The 23,593-nt window shown below is 36.6% G+C and overlaps 1 protein-coding gene across 1 annotated transcript in view; it reads left to right on the top strand.

Annotated features, from left to right (window-relative positions):
* The window catches only part of ADAMTS20 (ADAM metallopeptidase with thrombospondin type 1 motif 20), a 168,136-nt gene that overhangs the window by 15,253 nt on the left and 129,290 nt on the right, over nucleotides 1-23,593 (top strand). Inside the window, exon 4 of the mRNA XM_021704883.1 lies at nucleotides 15,266-15,525. Within this exon, the coding sequence (XP_021560558.1) occupies nucleotides 15,266-15,525 (260 nt within the window). The remainder of the gene's footprint in view (nucleotides 1-15,265; nucleotides 15,526-23,593) is intronic.

The raw sequence follows: 23,593 nt of genomic DNA on the forward strand, positions 1-23,593 counted from the left end.
TTAAGTGTAGTTCTATTGCTTGTCCTCCAAGGCAGAGCAGAAAGAAACACAGAGAAACTGTGTTTCTCAGACCCAGTAAGCCCTGCTCCCTTTCACCACTGCCACTCTGTCCCTCTCATCTCCATGTCATGGAGTTAGGAGCTTAAAACATTTGTTCTATTAAACAGGACTTGACATGAGTGAAAATGAAATGTCCTTCAATGGGTTTTAGATGATGTTGGCCAGCTTTAAAGTTTCTGTGCTTTTCCTAGTTTTTTCTAAATTTATTCTTTCTTAGTCTTTGAGTCCCTAATATGTGCAAAGGATTGTACTGGGTAAGACTCGAGTGATTCTCTTCATTCAGGTTCTCAAAGCCCAGTGGGCATAAAAGAACACAAGAACAGAAATCACAAAACAACCAAGGCAGCCCTGTGTTAGGAGCAATATTGTATGCAGCTCAAGGGGCTGAGAACAACTGCTCTGGGTTTTTACCAAGGAGGTGATATTTAAACCACTTAATCTCTATCGCGAAGGCTTTCTAAGCATTTTCTAAGCAAAATAAAAAGGGTGGTCGTAGAGGGGGACTTGCATTAAAAAGTACCCAGGATTTGTTTTGGTCAAGTATGGTAAAGTGACAGACATGGAGATAACTGCCTTTGAAAGCATTTACTTAAAATTTGCAAGCGAAGGGGACATGCCCCATGACAAGCCACGTGAGGAAGCATCTGGGTTGGTCAGGAGGCAGAAAGGCGTGTGGGGAAAGCATTAGGCAAAAGGTTTTTTTAATCCAGTGGTGGGAAGTTGTTCAGTGGGGAGGGCCTCCGTTTGGCAGAAAGTAAAACCGATATTGGGGTTTGTAGTTGGAGGATTTTTAATGATTTTAGTGTGCCTGTGAAGATGAGTGTGCTGGTAGACGTAGGCATTGCACGGTCTGGTCCTGTGGTTGAAGGTCAAATCAGAAATTATTTAATCTGTAAATGTTAGAATGGGTCTATAGAGTAGAGGGGAATAGTATCGGTATGCTCGGAGTCCTGACGTGTGTGGAGAAGAGCATGGGAAGTAGGGGACATGGGGCTCTGAGGGCCCACAGATGCACATCTGGAGGGATTGTAGGATTTTGTAGGCTGTCCCATAAGCATCAAGGAGACAGTTTTAAAGCCGAGACATCCTATGATCTTTTAAGGTATCACTCAATTGGCAGCTTTACTTTTTAAAGATGATTTTGGATTTTAACGAGAAGAGACCGAAGGCCAAGGGACTGAATCAAAACGAGCTATATTGTCGACAAAGGATTCGAATGTCAAGTACAGTGCACATAAAAGGGTAAATTGAAGATAATTTCCTTAAAGCTTTTTTCTTAGCTTCGAGATGGTAAAGCTTGTTCTGTGTGTAATCCGTATGGATAATATTCCTGTGAACGTGTGAGAATTCCGTACATTTCATTTACATGCCGATTAAATCTTTAAATGGGAAATAATCTATATCAGTTTGGGGGAATATGGATGTCTTTAGTGTCAGCAGGGGCCACAGTTGATGTAGGAAGCTGGGAGTCCAGGAAAGAGTTCTTCTGGCTTTGAGAACTTACCTTTCTGGGTCCTAACCTAGAGTAGGTAGTAAATGGCTAATGTTTCAGTGAAGATCAGGTTTCCAGGTTTCCAACTTCAGTATCTCACAGCTATAGGGACCAGGCAGTTATAGGACAAGAGTAAAGCAAGGTGTCATCAGGACATAGGGGCATGTTTCCGGCAAAAGGTGCACAGGGAATGTGAGACCAGTATTACCAGATCTTTTGTATTTTATAATTTGAAAATCTAAGATCTTTGTGTGGGGGGTGGGGAAGAAACACAAGAGCTGCATTTGGCTGGTTAGCCACCTGTTTACAAAATCTTAACTTTCCAAGGTCTCTGACCATGGCCGATATTTTGAGCTAATAAATTTGTTAATGGTGTTTTTAAGAGTCAGCTCAAGCTTTTAAATACATAAATAACTACAGAGAACTCACTCTTCTGCCCACCCTTTACTAAAACTACTCTCAAAGATCACTTATGACCTACTTGCCAAAAGTAATAATCTCACCATTTTTAGGGAATATTTCTCACTATTGATTGACTTTTTTTTTTTTTTTTTTTTTTAAGATTTATTTGAGAGAGTACCCGAGTGGGGGGAGGGAGAGACTCTCAAAGCAGATTTCCCACTGATCATGGAGCCTGATGCGGGACTCAGTCTCACAACCCTGAGGTCATGACCTGTGCCGAAATCAAGAGTCGGACGCTCAACTGACTCAGCCATCCAGGCGCCCCTATTGATCAACTCTTAATGTAATTGTTCTGTACCTTTGGCTTCTGTGACCTAATTTGCTTCCACCTTGGCTTCTTTCTTAGCATTCTTCCCATTTCTGTTCCTGCTGGTTACTGCTTTCCCATCTTCTAAGTTAAGTATTTTTTTTTAATTTTATTATGTTAGTCACCATATGATGCAGTGTTCCATGATTCATTGTTTGCGTATAACACCCAATGCTCCATTCAATACGTGCCTTCTTTAATAAGTGCTTTTTGTGGCCACTGTTTTAGATCATTTTTAATAGTTTGCGTGATTTTTTTTTCTACTTCCCTAATTAAAGGATACACCCTTCAAATGTTAACTCCACCTTGTTAAGAATAGATCTCAGGCCTACAGTTGTCTGCTGCTCGTGTTTTGTTGGATGTCTCGGTGGCACTTGGATCCAATACATCTAAATCTTGAAGCCACCACTGTGTCCTCCACCTCCTTCTCCATCTGTACCCATCCCCACCAAAGAAGCCTTTTTTTTTTTTTTTTTTTTTTTGGGGGGGGGGGGGCCAAAATTTTTTTAATCCAAACACCTGCTATAATGGAAACTTAGTAAGTGTTACTTTTTGAAAAAGTCCTATTATCTAGAGACGTGTATTTGGATAACAAATTATCTGCCTCAGGCATTCAGATCTCCCTTTTGCTTTGTTAACTTTTGTACACTTTAGAATATTTTCTTAAGTAGTTATTCTTCAGTCTTACTAGTAAGGTTCTCAAGTTAAATTTTGTCCCCAAAGAAAAATCCTAAATTGTGAAATTTGACACATTAAGATTTTGAGATTGTGAATCCCCTGCATTACGGCTGCCTAATGTGGATTAGAAAAGTGCTCTTCTTGGTCCTCTTACTGATCCTCAAAGTAACTCTGAGCTACGATCGTTCTTAACAGATGTGCTGTCTGAGGGGGAAAGCCTAGTAGTGGTGTGACTGTTGTTCCACGCACACAGGGTTCTTACTAGTGGGCTTACTTTGCCAGTCGCCTGCTTTGCCTTGTAACGAAATTTACATGTAGTAGTGTATTCCAAAGAGAAGAACTGATCTGCCATATGTGATGCTTATTTTGTGTTAAATCTGTGACAGTGTCCCAGAGCTTTGAAATTCTATTTTGCCTGAAATCTTATATTATCTAGTATTTCTAATGACGCGGTTAATTCCCACATCAGGTGAATTATGTGAAATGGGTAAATGGGGAAGGGAATCAATATGCTAGGAACCAGAGTCAGGTTCCAGGTTCGGTTTTTGAAAACCGAACATGGAAAGTAACTTGAATCCCTTACATTTTAGGTGCAGTAACAACAGTTCTTTCTAGGAAGAACTACCTGTCCACTCTTAAGAATAAAGTTTTTCTAAATCTTTTCTTTATACAAGGATTATTTATACGATATCATTAAACTGGAAAAATTGGGTAGAAATTCATTGTCAGTTTTGAAAGCAAGGTTTTTTTCTCCTTGGTGATTTCTCTGTGCTAGCTTGGAAATGAATAGGAGAGGATTCTGAATCTTAAGGTATAAGAGAAGCTATCCTAATCATAACCCTTAATTGGAGAGTAAGATCTGCCAATGTCTTGAATATAATTGTGTCCTAGTACTTTAAATCAGTTACAATTTTATTTCCTTCCATGGTTTGTAAAATAAGAGCTTCTCATTTGCTGCTAGTTTTAATTTTTAGTTTTTAGTTTTTTTACTCCTGTCACCTTATTCTGGTTCATGTAATTATCAAATCTGCTGAGGAGGGACTGAGACTATGAACCCTTTGAAGTATACTCTGCATTTATTCTGTTCTACCTCCATTAAGAATTTTTCCATCTTTGCTTTAAGTTGGTGCACTTCCTGTTTTTGTAATTCCTAGGTAAGGTTTCTAGTCCCTTTGCAACTTGGTAAAGTTCCTGTGAGTTTTCACTTGACAGCAATGTAAGCCTCCACTGCTGGGATTGGATACATTTCCATTTACCCTCCTAGCAGTGCTTATTCTTCAATGATCTACCACCTTGTATGTCCTTTGGCTTGTTTCATATTTCATCAGTTAGTCTTTATGCAATTTTTCTTAATCTTTTCCTTCCATACCATCTCAAATTTATAAAAAAAACAAAAACCAAAAAAACCCTGCTTTACTCTAAATAGGAGTTGATTTAAATACTTAAGATGTTCTTCATTTATACAAATAAAAATATTAAAAATATGATTAGTCATTCATTTTTAGGTCTTTCACTAATTGTACATTCTTAGACTCTTACTTTGTTGAAAATTGCTATTAAATTGTTTTATAATTAGCATCTTAATTATTTTTTTGTGGCTAATGTATGTGCTTACAATTTTGTAAGATTAAGAATGTGGTCTCTGGAATCCCGAGCTATGGACTAGCTCACAATTTAGGGGCTATATTGTTCTGCATGTAATTAACACTGTCTTGCATTGTTCTTAAATTTGTTATATACCTCTGCTGTCCCACCTATTTGAAGATTTTGTTTGTTCCTGAAGGTAAAAGGTGGAATTTTATTCCATTTTTTTTTTTTACGTTCTTCGCAGCAACTAATACTGCGTTATGTATATAATAACTGCTGCACAAACAGATGAGGACTTGTTAGTATCAAAATAACCTTTCTGCTCAGTCAGGTATGTAAGACAAGGTTCATTCAGAAGATGATTTGGGGCCTCATACGAAGATGTAGATCAGATGGGGAAGTCAGAGAAGGCTAACTTGAAAGAATTACTCCTTACCTGAGGCCCAAAAGCTGAGCACGGAATTGGTCAGAAGAAAGGGAGGGCAAAAAGTATTCTAGATGGAAGCAACAGCATTGCAAATGTCTGGAGAGGAGACGGTGCTTGAACCACTTAGGGAACTAAAAGTAGTAAATTGTGGGATACCAGGGGATGGCAAGATGATGTGATGCTGGAGATGTAAGGAGGGGCAAGCCAGTGAAGGTATCTGTAAGCTTTGTTAAGGGATTTGGGCTTTAACCAACACTAATCCAGTGAGTATTGGGAGTTCTTTACCCCAGTAGTTCAAACTAAGGTCCTGGTATAGGGTCTGATTGTTTTTTTGTTTTGTTTTGTTTTCTCCCCTGACCTGACTTGGCCTGGACCATTTGCTGTTATTGGTAGCAGAGCTGTAATCAGCCCAACCGACCCTGCTTGTGGGGTCAAGACGATGCAACTGGAATCATAGGCTGAGTGGGGTGCAGGTATCCAAATTGAAACTGGGGACTGTTAGAGGAATAGATGCTGGGTAGAGAAAACGAGAATGTGCACCAACAGGTGAAGAATTGTGATTAGTATTGGGAAAACTGAGGTACTCTGAGCACTACGAAAGGAGATGCCCAAAACATGGAAGTACAGAATGAAGGATATTCTTGACATCAATAGATTAATAGCTAAACTTTACTTGTGCTGAGAGGTGGAATGGATACAGGACTGAGCTATTAGTAACTAACATACAGGACCAGTAACATTCTTAGTGTGAAACTGTTTCTTGGGTTTTAGGTTAACTCACTTTTCTACTGCTGTATCCAGTAATTCTGTATATATTTTAGCAAATTGGGATTATCCACTGGCTTTTTGGGACACACATTCCTCAATTGGAAGGCCAAGGGTAATATTCAGGTTATGATTTTCAAAATCTGATTTTGCAACAGCAAATAGGAATTTCTGCATTCTCCTTAGTATATCCTCTACTAGTCCTGGAAGCCTCAGTTCATAGCATTCAGCTGGGAAGAAAATCGATGGTGTAGGGTCAATAGTCTGCCCTTTTTCTCGCACCTCCTGGTGGGCTGGGAGAGGGAGAAGGAAAGCAGGAGGAGCTCAGTGGTCAGACATGTTCAGGTTTTCCCTGTTCCACGTGTATAAGTGAAAAAAAGGCTGCTAAGGGGAGATTCTTCTTGTTCTACATTAATAACTCTGGAGGCTGAGGCCTCAACCTTGCCCCAACATGGATTTGTTTATTCATTTGTTCCTTCATTTGTAAAATATTTATTGAGTACCTCTTTCACTGAAGCTACAAAGGTGCTGGGGCCTGTTTAACATGTCCCATAACCAGCCTGTACAAGTATGGGGAGGGAGGGAGGGTGTAGGAGATGAAGTCACAGTGGTAGTGGGAAGCTAGATTGAGTAGTTAATGGGTGGATCCAGGTTGTGGGGCCTGAAGACTAAACAGATGGGGTGCTTTAAGAAAAATTATGAATGTAAAATCTCTAGGATTCTTTTCAAGGCCTTGGAAAGGGATTTTGTAAGTGAGAGGCCAGAAGTTTAAGCTGCTTTTCGTTCATGGTGAATCCACCCCAACACATAGGACATTGTAAATCACAGTAAGGATTTTGGCTCTGATATTGGAAGGATTTTGAACAGAAGAGGGACACTGATCAGCCTACATTTTAAAGGGATCACACAAATTGTTAAATGGAGAAAAGACCAGCAGAACAAGGGAAGAGCAAGGAGGGTTAGGAGGATACTGCGGTAATCATGCCGAGCAAAGATGAGGTCTTGGATTTAGATGTAGCCATAAAGTTAGAAGTAGCCACATGCAGTATATGTTTTGATGGTCAAGCTGACAACTGGGGGTGAAGGTGAGTGTTGAGACTTAAGAGTGGTCAGATTATTCTAAGTAGTTTTTTTAATTTTTGCCTGAGCAAATGGAAGGATAGAGTTTTACTGAGAATGGGGAAGGCTGTGGGAACTACAGGTTTAGAAGGAATATCAGGAGTTTTTTTGTTTTTTTGTTTTTGTTTTATATTTTGGGTCTGAGCTGCTAGTTAGATGTCCAGAGGGAGACAAGTCAAGTAGGCAATAGATAAGTTGGAAGTTTGGTAAGGGGGTCTGGACTTGAAATAAGAGGAATTAGAGTATCCTCTTATATTCTAAGGCTGTATGAATTCGCATAGGGAATAGACTAGAATACAGAAGAGAAAGTCTAAGAACTGAACTGTGGGGCACGCCAATGTTTAGCACTTGGGGAGGCGAGGATTAAACTAGGAAAATTTAAGAGAAGAGGCCAGGAAGATAGTAGGAAGACAGGAATGTGTGCCCCAAAGCCATGTGAAGACTTCTCAAAAAAGGTAGGACAGATTAATTGGCTAACTGGTAGGAATTCAAAGAATACGAAGATTTGGAAACTATTATTGAATTTTGCAAAGTAGGATGATTGGTGACCTCAAATGTGCTATTTGAAATGGGTTCAATATTCTTGGCATGAATTAAACTTAAGTATTGTGAAGAGACTTCGATGAATTATTTTTAGACTGCTTTTGTTGGGAACTAATCCTGTTGTGAAAACCTTCTTTAAAAAAGTCCTATGTTTAAACTTTGGGATATAGCAATAAATAACCTATCTGAAAATAAGAGCTCAATCTGTCAATTTTAAATTATTTTTGTCAAAATCCCAAAATAGTGCATTAAAAAAAAAAAACTATGAAAAGAAATAGTAAATAAAAATTCATTTTGTTAAAGTTAACAGATACTTCATAGGAACTTTAAAAATGTATCACTTTTATTCAGAAATGTGTCCCTATATGTAGATTTATTTTGGACTTCTGTTGGTCTATTCAAAGTGCTACTACCATACTATATTTAAAACAAACAAACTCTAAGTTCTGAAATGTGGTGGAAGAAGCCCTTGACTTGGTCACGATTGTCTTGGTTATTTACCCTTTGCATTTACATATAAATTTTAGAATCAGGTTGTTGGTTTCTGCAAAAGGAAAAAAAATTTAGATTTTATTGATCAAGAGATCAGTTTGGTGAAGTGATATCTTGATAGTGTATCTTGTAACCCATCAATATGGTATATCCTCTATTTCCCACATAATAGTTTATACATCTTTATAGAGGTGTTGTGTATCTTTTTGTTACTGAGTATTGGGTGAGATTTTTTAATTGGTATGATTTTTAAAATTTCATTTTTTTCTACATAAAAATGCAGGCAATTTTTGTTTTTAATATTCAACCTTGATCATATATTCTGATAGCTTATCTGTTGATGCTTTTGGATTTGTACATGAACAATCATGTAGACAGCTATTTCTTTCCAATCTTTCTACCTTTTATTTCTTTTATTGCACTGGCTAGGATTTCTAGAATGAAGTTGACTAGACATGGCAACAATGAAAATCCTTGCCTCATCTCCAACTTTAGAAGGAAAGCTTTCAACATTTTCTAATCTGTGCAATGTCTGTGGAAGTTCCCCTACATTTCTAGCTTAAGAATTTTTATTATGAATGGATGTTGAATTTTATCAAAACTATTTTCCTCTACATATACCATGATGATCATGTATTTTTCTCCTTTTTTCAGATAATTTTTTTTTTAAAGGTTTTTATTTTTTAGATTGTGCGTGAGCACGGGGAGGGGCAGAGGCAGATGGAGAGGGAGAGAAACTCAGACTCCATGCTGAGCGTGGAGCCCCACACAGGCTCAATCCCATGACCCTGAGATCATGACCTGAGCTGAAACCAAGAGTCAGACACTTAACCGACTCAGCCACCCAGGTGCCCTCAGATAATTGATTTTCAAATGGCAAGTCCACTTTGTTTTTACCAGACTGGGTTTGGTAATTTCTTTAGAATTTTTGTATGTGTGTTCATGCATCAATTTGGTTTGCAATTTTCCCCTTGTGTTGAAAGCAAGAAGATGGCCTATTGAAGGGAATGATTAAAATGATGGGTATGCGAGCCGTATAAGAATGCCATCATTTTTGTTTTGCTCACTTAATATTATAGATCTACTGACTAAACAAGTGAAAATAACTCAATAGACTTGTGGAGAGCAAGAACTGTAAATTTTTCTATCTATAGTTTTAGATTACTAATCAACCATATAGCTTGTTTTACAGTTTTCTTTTGGTCTACCAAACACAGTTTAATTGCAAATGCTTAGTGAAGTACATTTTAATCTTTGGCTCTCTACTGCTTACCCATGTGATAATTCCTCATGAAAAGGAAGTAAAGACTTTAATTATTTGCAATTAGAATCTGATTTAGTATTGCTGCCGTATTTAAAGACCTGGAGACGGGAGATTGGGGTGCTGTCACAGTGAGTACAAATCCAGGGGAAACTGCGCAAGCATGGTCCATGCTCTTGGCTGGTACCTGCCTGTGTTCCACTGTTTGTGAAGATCATTACTGCTGGAGTAAGAGTTGGGCCCATTACCAGGTCAGGCGACAGATACACTGTTTCATGTGGAGAATATCCAGACCTTTGGACCTACCCCCAAGAAGGCTGCTTTCTTGGGCTTTTCTTTCTTGGAAGAGAGCCAGAAAACTGAAGGGATAAAACTCCCTCATTGTGACCTGTTAGTCTGCAGTCTACAACTTTCTTTGCATGTACATAAATGTATCTAGATGTTAGATTAACATCCTGATGTCAAGATTGACAAAAACATTCTTTTTAAAATGCAGTGATTGATTAAATTCTGAGATGTACCATAAAATACCTATTTGAAAATAAGAATTCAGTTTATCAGTGACTTAAGTTTTTTTTCTCATGTATCTCAAACCAAAATTAGTGGACTTAATAAAAGCTGACAAAAGCACTATGAATAAGTTAATTCCATAATACAGATATTAAGTACTATTATGATCTCAGAGTTTTAATTTTTAACATTTTATAGTCAGTGACTGGCTTTCATTAGACTTAAGTTTTTTAATGTTAAAATTACTTTGAAAAATACCATTAGTGTTTTCTTCTTAAAAAACCTTAAGCAAATATCAAAGATTAGAAGAATATTTCACATGAGAATTCTACTTTCAGTCAAAAGTTATTTCAGGAATGACAGATCTAGGAGGAATAAATTATAATGGCCAGACTAGCATTTGACAACAATGAGTTAAGGTAGAAGGTTAGATTACCTTTTTGATTTTTGGGAGTTATAACTTTATTATCCAAAAAAACATTCAAGACAAACTAATAGGAAATACTCATACTGATATTTTTAACCAGTTAGTACTAGTGTGGAAAAATAGTATTACACCAACACTTGAATGGTGATAGAGCAAATAGAGGTTTTAATAAATTACAAATGCCCACTTTAATCTAACTGCATTTTGGGAGGTATTAGAATAGTTAGTACTTAAAATGACCTCAGTGCATTTTTGGAATGATTCCACAGCACGAGGCAGACTGTCCAATAATGTGGGAAATCTTGTAGTTCTGGAGCAACTCCTCTAAAGTTTGGACAACAGTTAAAAGGTTATGTGTTAAATCATGAGAAGTGGTAGATTGGCTGGGCAGCTCAGTCCATAAGGGTCTGACTCTTGGATTTCAGCTCAGGTCATGATCTCATGGTCGTGAGGTTGAGCCCCGCATTGAGCTCCATGTTGAGTGTGGAGCCTGCTTGGGATTCTCTCTCCCCTTCTTCCTCTACCCCTTCCTGCCCCAACCTGTGCACCCTCTCTCTCCCTTAAAAAAAAAAAAAAATCATGGTAAGTGGATATGGGTTAGAATTGGATTGCCCTGAAGGCTCATCTGAAGGTAGAAAGATAAGATTAATAAGGTAGAATTCTGTACTATTGTCAGTTTTATTAGTGTTATGCTATATTCTAACTTCAGCCACACTTGCAAAAAAAAACACACTAGAGATCAGTGTTCAACATGAATTCTGAATAAGTGATTTTTCTTTAAAGAATGAAATGTTACATTTATTTGCATTTTCAGATACTATTTTCAGATAAATTTAACTCCTGAGATTTTCAAACCCCTTCAGGAAGCCGTAGATTAGGAGTTTGGAGTATCATAATTGGCATGTGCATAGTTGTCCCTTTAAATTCTTACACTCGTGTCAGTTGTCTAATTTATCTTAGTCTCACTTTGCTTAGAATTTCTGATAAGGGACAGGATTTGAAGTTGTGGAAAAAGCACTTCATAAAATACAAAAGATTACACGGTTTTTCTATACCCTTCGAGTGTAAAGGTTGGGATGCCAAAAGCTCGAAAGAGACCGCCAGTGCATGTCCCTTTCCAAGAAAGATAATCCTAAAGGTTTTGAATTTATGAATGAATGTGTACCTGTTTTCAACTCCTGATCTGTGTAAGGATTCTTGATTCAGCTTGTTAGGGAAACCTGTCTTCTGCATCTTTGGAGTAAACTGATGGGGTGGCTTCTTGAGAATGTAGGTGAAGAAAGGGTATTTAATGCTTGACTTGGGTGCTCTTTGTCATGTCAGCCCACATAGCAGATGGAACTAGAATTTCTTGCTGGGTGTAGGATTAACGGGCATAATTTGGGGGTTTCCAGTGTTCTTTCTTTCAGGGCCTCTAGAGTGAAAGGACAGTACTGGATCTGTCCCAAGTCTATGCACGGCAGAGCTGAATGACTTTATATTCAAATCTTGGCTCAGCTCTGATTCTGTAATTCAAGAAGGACTAGACCCCATATATTTATGAATATGACTAGCTAGTTCTTCTTTTAGTTCTGTAGGAGACAGCATTTTCTGTTATGACCCTGGTTACTAAATTCTTAACATTCTACACGTATTACCACATATGACCTTTAGAAGAGTCATGTGAGCTGGAATTCTCATGTAATATTGAGGAAATCTGAATTCATTTCTTTGTTATGCCATTTATTTGGTGGCTACTGCAATTGCGTGTAACCTGTGTCACATGTCTGTTTTAAAATGTGCACTATAATAGAAACTGATTCAGGGATGCAATGAGGACTAGTGATGTAATGATTCTTTTATGTTTCAAGTTTTGGCTGGTCACGGGCAAGTCCATATTCTGTACATTTATTGCTAGTAGGTGGGGTTCTAATTAACTGGGGAACCTCTTTGAAATAAAGCTTTATAAAATACTTTATAAGCTATGTGCTATAATTCTTTTTTTTTTTAAAGATTTTATTTATTTATTTGAGAGAGAATGAGAGAGAGCACATGAGAGGGGGGAGGGTCAGAGGGAGAAGCGGACTCCCTGCCGAGCAGGGAGCCCGATGCAGGACTCGATCCAGGGACTCCAGGATCATGACCTGAGCCGAAGGCAGTCGCTTAACCAACTGAGCCACCCAGGCGCCCGCTATGGGCTATAATTCTATAAGGGTGGTGGTGATTTCTAAAATTGACAAATCATGGAGACTATAGATTTTCATGTCTTTGTATTGAATACTAATATTTTAAAAAATGTTCCAGAGTTATTTTATTACCTGTTACCTGGATAGTTGACTTTAACTTTCCTGTTCCCCACTTTCTTCACATATAAAATGTGGATACTAATAGTACCTACCTTACGGAATTAATAATAAAGGAGATAACTTATATGAAGTATACCAGTATCTGGTACATGGTAAATTACTCCTTAAGTGCTTATTAGGTTTATTATTGTTCATAGTAGTATTAATAATACAACTCCATAGCATGGCATAATAGGACATATAATCCAGAAAAGTTTAAATCTTGAGGAAATAAGTTAGATTTCATAATATCTGATATGATCACTATTTTAGGGCACACACAGTTCTTTGAACCGGGAGCCCTGTTGGCCGTTTAACAAGTGGTTTAAATGCTGACGATCCAGAATAAGCTTCATTTGATTTTATGCTCATTTTCAAAATAGTTACATGCTATTGGAGAAGTATAAAATTTGTTCATGTGGTCAAATACAGAGCATTAAGTATCAGTTCTAACCTATGTAGAGACCAGAGTATTTTACTTGCTTTCAGGAAAATCAAAAGCAATCTCTCCATCTTTGAATTGCTGCTATTGTACATCACAATTAGAAGTATTCATACCCTGAATTTCTGGTCTTACAAACCTTTTGTCCCTCAGTGTGTTCCTTTCTTCCCTTTCTCTCCCAATTTTCTATCCATCCTTTTTCCTAATTTTTTTTCTCTCCATGAACATTTGTTGAGCACTTACAAAAGGCATAACCCATTGCCCAACAGTGTTCTTAGTGTTTAAAGAGTTTATAGCTTGCTGGTAGTGCTGGTATGACAACCTTGTTTAGCGGTGGGCTGTGGGGAAGGACTTGGACTTATGGTCAGTGTGGATCAGTGGTAATTTCTTGAGATAAAAGGGATGCTCCTGAAAATGAATTTTTTGGATGTGAATGAAGGGGGGTGGGACAGGGATTGAAGTTGGTGAAGCCATTTTGGAGACTTTGTTTAATTTTGCATTAATTATTCTAATATTCTAAGGTGAGAAGGACCTAAAAGAGTTTAGAGACCTGGACACTGTTGACAATAGGAACAAAACAAGGAAAAAATTTAAAAGCGAAATGACAAAACAAGGTGACCAGATACAAAGGGTAAAAGGACAGGAAGAACTCAATGGTAGTGCATGGTTTAGCACGAGTTATGCATATTAGGAAGTTACTACTCATAATAATAGAGCAAATCTGGGAATAAGAAAAGAAAATTAGGGCGCCTGGGTGGCTCAGATGGTTAAGCGTCTGCCTTCGGCTCAGGTCATGGTTCCAGGGTCCTGGGATCGAGCCCCACATCGGGCTCCTGGCTCGGCGAGGAGCCTGCTTCTCCCTCTCCCTCTGCCTCTCTCCCTGCTCATGTTCTCTCTCTCTCTCTCTATCTCTGTGTCTCAAATGAATGGATAAAATCTTTAAAAAAAAAATTAAATATTGTATAATTTGAATATGAAGTGCCAGTAGGGCGTTTATGTAGAATTATGGGTTTCTAATTACATTGTTTAACAGAAAATTTTTTAGTAGTTTATATTAGGGATTATTTTCAACAATCTCCTTGCATTCTATGATACACTATTAAAAGTGTTATATTTACAGATGTAATTAAATATTTTATGTTCTAGTGGGCAGATTATCCATTGTATGGTGTTCTTGATTTGATGGGTATGGTTTGCTCTAAATTATTTTTGGGTCATAACACACTTGCTATTAAAAGATGGCACATCATTTTAGCATTTGACTTGGAACATAAATAAAGACAAGTATTTCATAAAGATGATGTAATTGACAAATGAGCTTTGAATAATGCCCAGTTGGGTATTTGGAAAGGTCATTTTATCATTTGTTACACTGCTTAATTATGAATATCAAAACATAATGAGATTAAGTGTTTAGCCTATAAAAGTTATAGATGCTGTTTTTAAAAACATGGGTAACTAAAAAATTACAATAATAAAACAAATTTATTGTAATGGCATAATGGACACAGAGATGTTAAAGAATTAAATAGTTCTACCCACCTTCTAGTCCCCCTCCAATACCTCAATGTTAAAAGTTTGAGGTGTACTTATATACCTTTTTGGCTCATTATATAAATTTTTATGGCTATAAACTTGTGTATTCTTTGGAAGTGCTACAAAAATAAGATCATACTATACATATTACTGACACTTAAATTTTTACTTAAAAAAAAAACACATGGACATCTGTATCAGACCCACAGACCTAATTCATTTTTTAATAGCTGGATAACATTTCATTATTCAGTTTTTCCTGTGTTGAGGTTGTTAGTCTGAAAAGTCATAAATTGAGTCTCTTGGGACTTTAGTTATAAAAGCCATTTATATGCAAAAGAAAAACAATGAAAACTTTCTTCCTAATATTCATACTGTATATTTCATTTTATTGTCTTACTGCTTTAGGTAGCATTACCAAAACAATACTACATGGTAGTAGTGAAAGATGTCATATTTTAATACCTATTAGTTTGGTATGTTACTATTTAAGAATTTAATAAAAAATACCATGAATATATGAATCAGTGTGAAATGCAGGACTTGGAGAGCAACCCATATGCAGCCTCTTGAACAGTCATGCTGTTTAAAAAAAAAAAGACTTGGATTTTGATTTTTCTTAGGGCAATCTATGAAAATGAATATTTTATTACTAGTAATAGTAATCCTCGTGATACTGCTATATAATAACACTGTTTAACTTCTTTTTATCCTTGTATTTCACATTGGAAGCAGATGTGTATGTATTAAATTTTTGGCTATCTATTTTGTGCAATACTTTTAGTCCCATCTCACTTAATGGCTCTGCATTATATTCTTTTTTTTCCCCCCAGAAAGTCAAATAAAGCAAACCACTTTACCCCTTCACAACCACAGCAACATGAACGAAGATCTTAATGTAAAGAAGGAAATGGTTTTAGGGTATCCTTCAAAAAATAAATCCTTGGAAGATGAAAGAAGTCAATTACATTCCAGGAAAAAACGTTTCTTATCCTATCCAAGATACGTGGAAGTCATGGTTACAGCTGACGCTAAAATGGTTCATCATCATGGACAGAATCTGCAGCACTATGTACTAACTCTAATGTCAATTGTAAGTAAACTCATCCTTTAAGCTTTCTAAGATGTTTAATGTTTTCTTCACAGTTAACTTAAGAGTTACTTGAGCAACTTTTTAACACTTGAAAATCTCTGAAAACACTTATTAAAAATACTTGAATTATTCTTTATCATGTGAATACTTTCTACCCCTTAGTGAAGGGTAGCACTGATCTTTTGCCCCTTGAATCTGATTTTTAAACCCTCTTATTTCTGAACAGAAGGAAGGGGATACTATTTTGCTGTTGCTACACTTGCCAAATCAGAAATTAGATCAAATGATATTTTGTTTTTTAAGTTTTTAATTCCAGCATAGTTAACATAGTGTTATATCAGCTTCAGGTGAATATAGTGATTCAAACATTCTATACATTACTTAGTGCTCATTGTAATAAATGTACTCTTTAATCCCCATCACCTATTTCATCCACCTCCCTCTCTGGTAAATATCAGTTCTCTATTGTTAAGAGTCTATTTCTTGGTTTCTTTTTTTTTTTTTTTCCTTTGCTCATTTGTTAAATTCCACATATGAGTGAGATCATATGATATTTGTCTTTCTCTGACTTAATTTGCTTAGCATTATACTCTCTAGCTCTATCCATGTTGTTGCAAATGGCAAGGTTTCATTTCTTATGGCTGAGTAATATTCCATTGTGTGTGTGTGTGTGTGTGTGTGTGTGTATACACACACCACCTCTTCTTTATCCATTCATGTATCCGTGGACACTTGGGCTATTTCCATAATTTGGCTGTTGTAAATAATGCTGCCTTAAACATAGGGGTGTGTGTATCTCTTTGAATTAGTGTTTTTGTATTTTTGGGTAAATACCCAGTAGTGTGATTACTGGATTGTAGGGTATTTCTATTAACTTTTCGAGGAACCTCCACACTGTTCTCTATAGTGGCTACACCAGTTTGTCTTCCCAGGAATGGTGGAAGAGGGTTCCTTTTTCTCCACATCCTCACCAACACTTGTTATTTTTTGTGCTTTTGATTTTAGCCATTCTGACCGGTGTGAGGTGGTATCTCATTGTAGTTTTGATTTGTATTTCCCTGATGATGAGTAATGTTGAGCATTTTTTCATGTGTTGGCTATCTGGATGTCTTTGGAGAAATGTCTGTTCATGTCCTCTGCCCATTTTTTAATTGGATTATTTGTTTTTAAGGTATTGAGTTGTATCAGATCTTTATATATTTTGGATACTACTCTTTATTGGATATGCCATTTACAAATATCTTCTCCCGTTCCATAGGTTGCTTTTTAGTTTTGTTGATTGTTTCCTTTGCTATGCAGAAGCTTTGTAATTTTTTTTAGAAGCTTTGTATTTTGATGTTGTCCCAATAGTTTTATTTCCCTTGCTTTAGGAGACCTCTCTAAAAAAACTGTTACTATGGCTGATGCCAGAAAAATGCTGCCTGTGTTCTCTTCTAGGATTTTTATGGTTTCAGGTCTCACATTTAGGTCTTTAATCCATTTTGAGTTTATTTTTGTGCATGGTGTGAGAAAGTGATCTGGTTTCATTCTTTTGCATGTAGTTGTCCAGTTTAACCAGCACCATTTGTTGAAGAGATTTTTTTCCCATTGGATATTCTTTCCTGCTTTGATGAAGATTAATTGACCATATGGTTGTGGATGTATTTCTGGGTTTTCTGTTCTGTTGATCTACATGTCTATTTTTATGCCAGTACTGTATTATTTTAATTACTACAGTTTTGTAATATAACCTGAAGTCTGGAATTGTGATGTCTTCAGCTTTGCTTTTCTTTTTAAGATGCTTTGGTTATTCAGGGTCTTTTGTGGTTCCATACAAATTTTAGGATTTTTTGTTCTAGCTCTGTGAAAAATGCCATTGGTATTTTGATGGGGATTGCATTAAATGTGTAGATTACTTTGGATAGTATAGGAATTTTAACAATATTTGTTCTTCCAGTCCATGAGCATGGAATGCCTTGCCATTTCTTTGGATCTTCTTGAACTTTTTTCATCAGTGTTTTATAGTTTTTAGAGTATAGACCTCTCATCTCTTTGGTTAAGCTTCCTAGATATTTGGTTTTTTAGAACACCTGTAAATGGGATTATTTTCTTGCTTTTTCTGCTGCTTCATTGTTGGTGTATAAAAATGGAACAAATTTCGGGCGCCTGGGTGGCTCAGTCGTTAAGCGTCTGCCTTCGGCTCAGGTCATGATCCCAGGGTCCTGGGATTGAGCTCCGCATCGGGCTCCCTGCTCTGCGGGAAGCCTGCTTCTCCCTCTTCCACTCCCCCTGCTTGTGTTCCTGCTCTCGCTATGTCTCTCTCTGTCAAATAAATAAAATCTTTAAAAAAAAAAAAATGGAACAAATTTCTGTACATTGATTTTTGTATCCTGTGACTTTACTGAATTCATTTATCAGTTCTAGTAGTATTTTGGAGTCTTTAGGGTTTTCTATATATAGTATCACCCCATCTGCAAATAGTGAACGTTTTACTTCTTAACAATTTGGGTGCCTATTATTTTGTTGTCTAATTGCTATGGCTAGAATTTCCAGTACTATGTTGAATAAAAGTAATAAGAGTAGACACCCTTGTCATGTTCCTGATTTTATAGGAAAAGCTCTGTTTTTCCCCATTGAGTATGATTTTGGCTGTGGGTTTTCCTTTCCTCTTTCTTTTTTTTAAGATTTTATTTATTTATTTGAGCAAGCACACAAACAGGGGGAGGGGCAGAGGGAGAGAGACAAGCAGACTCCCCACTGAATGGGGAGTCCAAGATGAGGCTCGATCCCAGGACCCTGAAATCATGACCTGGGCTGAAGTCAGATGCTTGACCAACTGAGCCACCCAGGTACCCCAGCTGTGGGTTTTTCATATAAGGCCTTTATTATGTTGAGGTAATGTTTTCTCTAAACCTACTTTGTTAAGTGTTTTTATCATGAATGGATGTTTTCCTTTGTCGAATGCTTTTTTCTGTATCTATTCAAATGATCATATGGTTTTTATCCTTACTGATGTGATGTATCACATTGATTGATTTGCGAATATTGAACCATCCTTGCATCCCAGGAAAAAATCCTGCTTAATCATGGTGAATGATTTTTTTTTTTTAAATGTGTTGTTGGATTCAGCTTGGTAGTATTTTGTTGAGGATTTTTGCATCTATGTTCATCAGAGATACTGGCCTGTGGTTCTATTTTTGTGTGGTATCTCTATCTGGTTTTGATATCTGGTTTTGATATCAGGATGATATTGGCCTCATAGAATGAATTTGGAAATTTTCCTTCTGCTTCTATTTTTTGGGATAGTTTGAGGAGAATAGATATTAACTCTTTAAATATTTGTAATTCACCCGTGAAGCCATCTGGTCCTGGACTTCTGTTTGTTGGGAGTTTTTTGATTACTGATTCAATTTCATTCCTGGTAATCAGTCTATTCAAAGTTTCTATTTCTTCCTGCTTCAGTTTTGATAGGTTATATGTTTTTTAGGAATTCATTTCTTTAAGGTTGTCCAATTTGTTGGCATATAACTTTTTATAATCTCTTAAAACTGTATTTCTGTGGTGTTGGTGTTTCATTTGTGACATTTGTGACTTTATTTGGATCCTCTTTTGTGATGCGTCTGACTAGAGGCTTATCCATTTTGTTCTTTCAAAGAACTAGCTCCTGGTTTTATTAATCTATTTTTTTTTTTAATTTCTATATTTGTGCTCTAATTTTTATTTCCTTCCTTCTGCTGGTTTTGGGTTTTGTTTCTTTTTCTAGCTCCTTTATGTGTAAGCTTAGGTTGTTCATTTGACATTTTTCTTCTTATGGTAGGCCTGTATTGCTATAGACTTCCTTATTAGAACCACTTTTGCTGCATCCCAAAGATTTTGGACCATTGTCTTCATTTTCATTGGGAGAAGTGATATTTTAAATTGTAAATGTATTTATGGGGATAAAAGGATAGATTATTACTGAGAGCTGCTTTAGCAAATTTGGAACATAAGATCACTGTAGCTGTGAGAGCTCTTGATCTGATATTAACATCTCTGTTGAGCAGGGGTGGTGGCATATCCGTGGAACAGAATTATAGTCCTAGTGAAGGACCTATACAAGATTCTATACATACACCTACTTAAATCTGTTGTCTGGGACATTTCTGGATTTAGGCCTGTTTTGAAGTAATTACTAAAAGCCACCCCCCTTTTGTGCTCAGAAGTCTCCTGGTTTAGTTAATGAATTAGTCACTTATTTATATAGATTTAGGGTATTGGAACTTATCTAATGGCTAGACGTACCTCTATTCACATGTAGGGAATTCAGGCCCACTTGATTGAACAGACTTGGCCAGGATACATCTATTGGCCATTGTAAATTTTTCTTAGCTAGAAATGCCCAGCTAAGTACGTTTTGACTTGAAGAAACTAAGACCCTGTTATTTTCCTTATATATAACATTTCACCTTAAATTCTTATGATTATATGTGCTTAAGAATACATGGCCCCTGTTGCCTAAGCACAGTATCTGGTACAAAGTGGGCATCCAGTAGTTAATGAAAGATAGAATGAATAGTGATTAAAGTAATACTTTTTTTTCAGAAAGCATGACATCGTAATAGACCCCAAAAACAGATGATTCAAAATGATTTCTGAAATTGTACAAAATGGACACTTGTGGCCTTGAAATTTAAAATCAAAACAGAGCTATAAATAGAAATTTGTCCTGATAACATGCTTTTACCTCTGAATCTGAAGTAATTAAATGTGTAATTATCTAGATGTATAATTATCTACATGTGGGTGTTGCATGATCATTATGAGGGGATTCTAATAAGAGCACGGACACAGAGGATGTTTGTTGATAATATAGGATATTGAATCAATTATATGGACCAGTATAGGATAAACTTTGTAATTTTAAATGGTTAAAGGAGATATTCATTAAGAAAATTGTGGGGAAGAGGGTAGGGATACTAAAGGAAAATATTAGATTTTGTAAATGCATCAGATTGTGAAGACTGCTTAATGATGGGCAACTTTGATACCTGTGCTATGGAAATATGGACTAGAAGGAGGAAAGGAGAACAAGAGGAATGTTTATTGAAAAAATTTTGGAATAGCTACATGCAGTTTTGGTGATAATGGCATCCTCAGAAGAGTTTTTGTTACCTGTATTTCACATAAAAATCAATATAATCACTGTTTGGAAGATACTGTGACATAACCTGGAGATTACTGAAGTTGTCCGTGGGAGTTTTAAGGCCACAGTTCATCAAGGGCAAAACAGATCTTTTGACTTCATAGAAAGTAAATCAGCTTCTCAGACTGCTTGAAACAGTAGCCCAATGTATGCACGTATCACTTTCTAGGTTCTTAGTCCCACTAGGACGGCCAATTTCAATTGAAGATTAGTTTATAGATCTAGTCAGCTGGTTGTGTTGAGCTCTCATTCACAAGGAGATGGACCACAGTGGGGTTAGGAAAGAGGGAAGCATTCCAAATGTAGATGGATAGGAGGAAAAATTTAGAGTCTCTCTTTTGAGGTGGTTTGGGTTTTGTATATATTTTCTTTCCTCTTCAGAGGTCAAATTTCAGGTGATTTATAAATTACCTTTTTCATTAAAAGAATGTGTGTAATTTAAGAAACAAAAATGAGGATAGGGATAAAGAGGCAAACCAAGAAACACTCTTAACTATAGGGAACAAACTGATGATTACTAGAGGGGAGGTGGGTTGGGGGGATGAGGGAAACCGGTGATGGGGATTAAGGAGAGCACTTGTGGTGAGCATAGTACACTGTATGTTAACTAACTGGAATTTTAAATAAAAAGTTAAAGAATGTTCAGACAAGGATACAGGAAAGTCAGCAGACTTTCTGCATATATATATATTAGTGAAAAGCCGTGATCACAATTATATTTGCAGATAAAAACCTGCAGATATAAACCACGCGAAAGGAAACTCTGAGCAAGAATGACAGGCTCTCCTTTTTTTGCCTGGGACTTTCCTAGTTGTGATGTTAAGACTCATGTCCCTGGAAACCCTGTAGTCCTAGGCAAACTGGGACCGTTGGGCACACCTTATAGAGCTGGTCAAATTTAGTTCAACTTGTTTTATCTCCACAACTGAATTCTATTTCCCAAAATTGCTCTGAAGAGGTAAGAGGAATGCTGTCTCCAAGTAAGTGTACACGGATGTTTCCAACTGAGGAAGGAGCTGTTGAGATTTTGCACATTCTGTCCTCATTTTTAAGAAGGTATTAACTGCATTTATTCAAACACACACAGGATATTGGTAATGTTCTTGGTGATAGTGATTTAGGAAAAAGACAAGAAAATGTGATTTAGACTTGAAGTATAATTGTGAACCACTTAAGAGTTCAAAGTCACAAAAAAGTTTTTGTGTGTTGGCTCCAGATAGGGGAAATAGCTGAATGCTTCAACACTGAGCAAATGGATTATATACATCATTTAGAGAGAGGATTATCTACCGTTAACCATCTTGCACAAAGTTAACCTTTGTAGTGTCTTAAACTTTTTCTTTACTTTCAACAATTTAACAAAATGTCTACGTACAGTGATAGAGAAATGTTGTGTGATTTAATTCACTAGAGTGCTGTACAAATAGTGTAGTGATCTCTTATTCAAAGTGATTTCAAGGGGCACCTAGGTGGCTCAGTCAATTGTTTGCCTTCAGCTCAGGTCATGATCCCAGGGTCCTGGGATCGAGCCCTGCATCAGGCTCCCTGCTCAGCGTGGAGTCTGCTCCCTCTGCCCCTGCCCCTCCCCCTCCCCCTGCTCATGCTCTCTCTCTCAAATAAATAAAATCTTAAAGAGTGATTTCAACATTAAAACCGGAAAGAACAGAATTGTGTATAACGTGTCTAATGAAATGAGTGTTAAATGATCAGAGATGTTCAACTATTTTCTATACCAGAGCTTTTATCTTTAAAGAATTTGGGTGACAGTTTTTGACTAAAATGGCATTTACGTATAATTAAAGTACCAAAGTAATTGTCATCTAGAGGAGTTACTTTCTTCAACAGACTTACTTTGATATTCAGTGACATATTTAATAAACCTTGAAAATATTTACTAGGTCAGGGTCTTCTATACTCCATTGGGTTCACAAAGGTTTGACTTTATAATATTCACCTTCTTACAGATTTAATAGGGTAAATTTAAGGAGTACCATGTGATCATCAGGAATTAGCCCTGTTTATTAAAATAGAGGCATTTATCAACTAAAACCCTCACTTGCGTTACGCTGACTTAATATCATTGCTTTCACTGATGTTATAAGTCCTAGGGGTGTAACACACAGCGTGGTGAATAGTTGACATGGTGATTATTTTATGTTTGAAAATTGTTTAGAGTAGATCTGAAAAGTTCTCATCACAAGAAAAAATTATAACTGTGGTGATGGATGTTAACTTAATGTGATCATTTCACAATATCTACATATATCAAATCATTGTATATCTAAAACTAATATGTCAGTTATCTCAAAAATGGCAAAAATGATAAAAGTGAAGATAGCCTCTAAGCATATCATATATGTACATTTGCTGAAGCTCTATATACAAATTATTTCAAAATAGTTGGTCAGTTAATGGTGACAGTAACTTCATGATTTGCATGAAGTGTATTTTGCCTAGAATTTTCTTAATATTTAAACAATAGAATGTATATCATTTCTTCTCTACCTTTTTTTGATAAATGTCTGTGAATTACTGTTTTGTGAGACCTGTAAAGAAACATAAACCTGATAATGCCAGAAGAACAAACACTTAAAGAATGAAAGATTCAATACATTTTAATTAGATCAATAAAAATTCTAAAATGCAGCACTCTCCATAGCAAGAAGGGGAAGATAATGTTCAAGCATTTGTGTGAAATAACACCTCTCACTAGATTATGTGTATATGTTAGCCTATTCAAGACCCTGAAGATAGCTACTTAACTTTTTTACTCAACATTTCTCTAACTGTGGAATGATTTTGTTCTTTAGAACAAATGCCCTCTACACTCCTCCCCCAACAGCACCTGGTAAATACTAATTAAATACGCTAGGGCATTGTGACCAAGGGTGCTCCGTGCCTCAACAT

Source organism: Neomonachus schauinslandi, chromosome 5, assembly GCF_002201575.2.
Source record: "Neomonachus schauinslandi chromosome 5, ASM220157v2, whole genome shotgun sequence".
Lineage (NCBI taxonomy): Eukaryota > Metazoa > Chordata > Mammalia > Carnivora > Phocidae > Neomonachus > Neomonachus schauinslandi.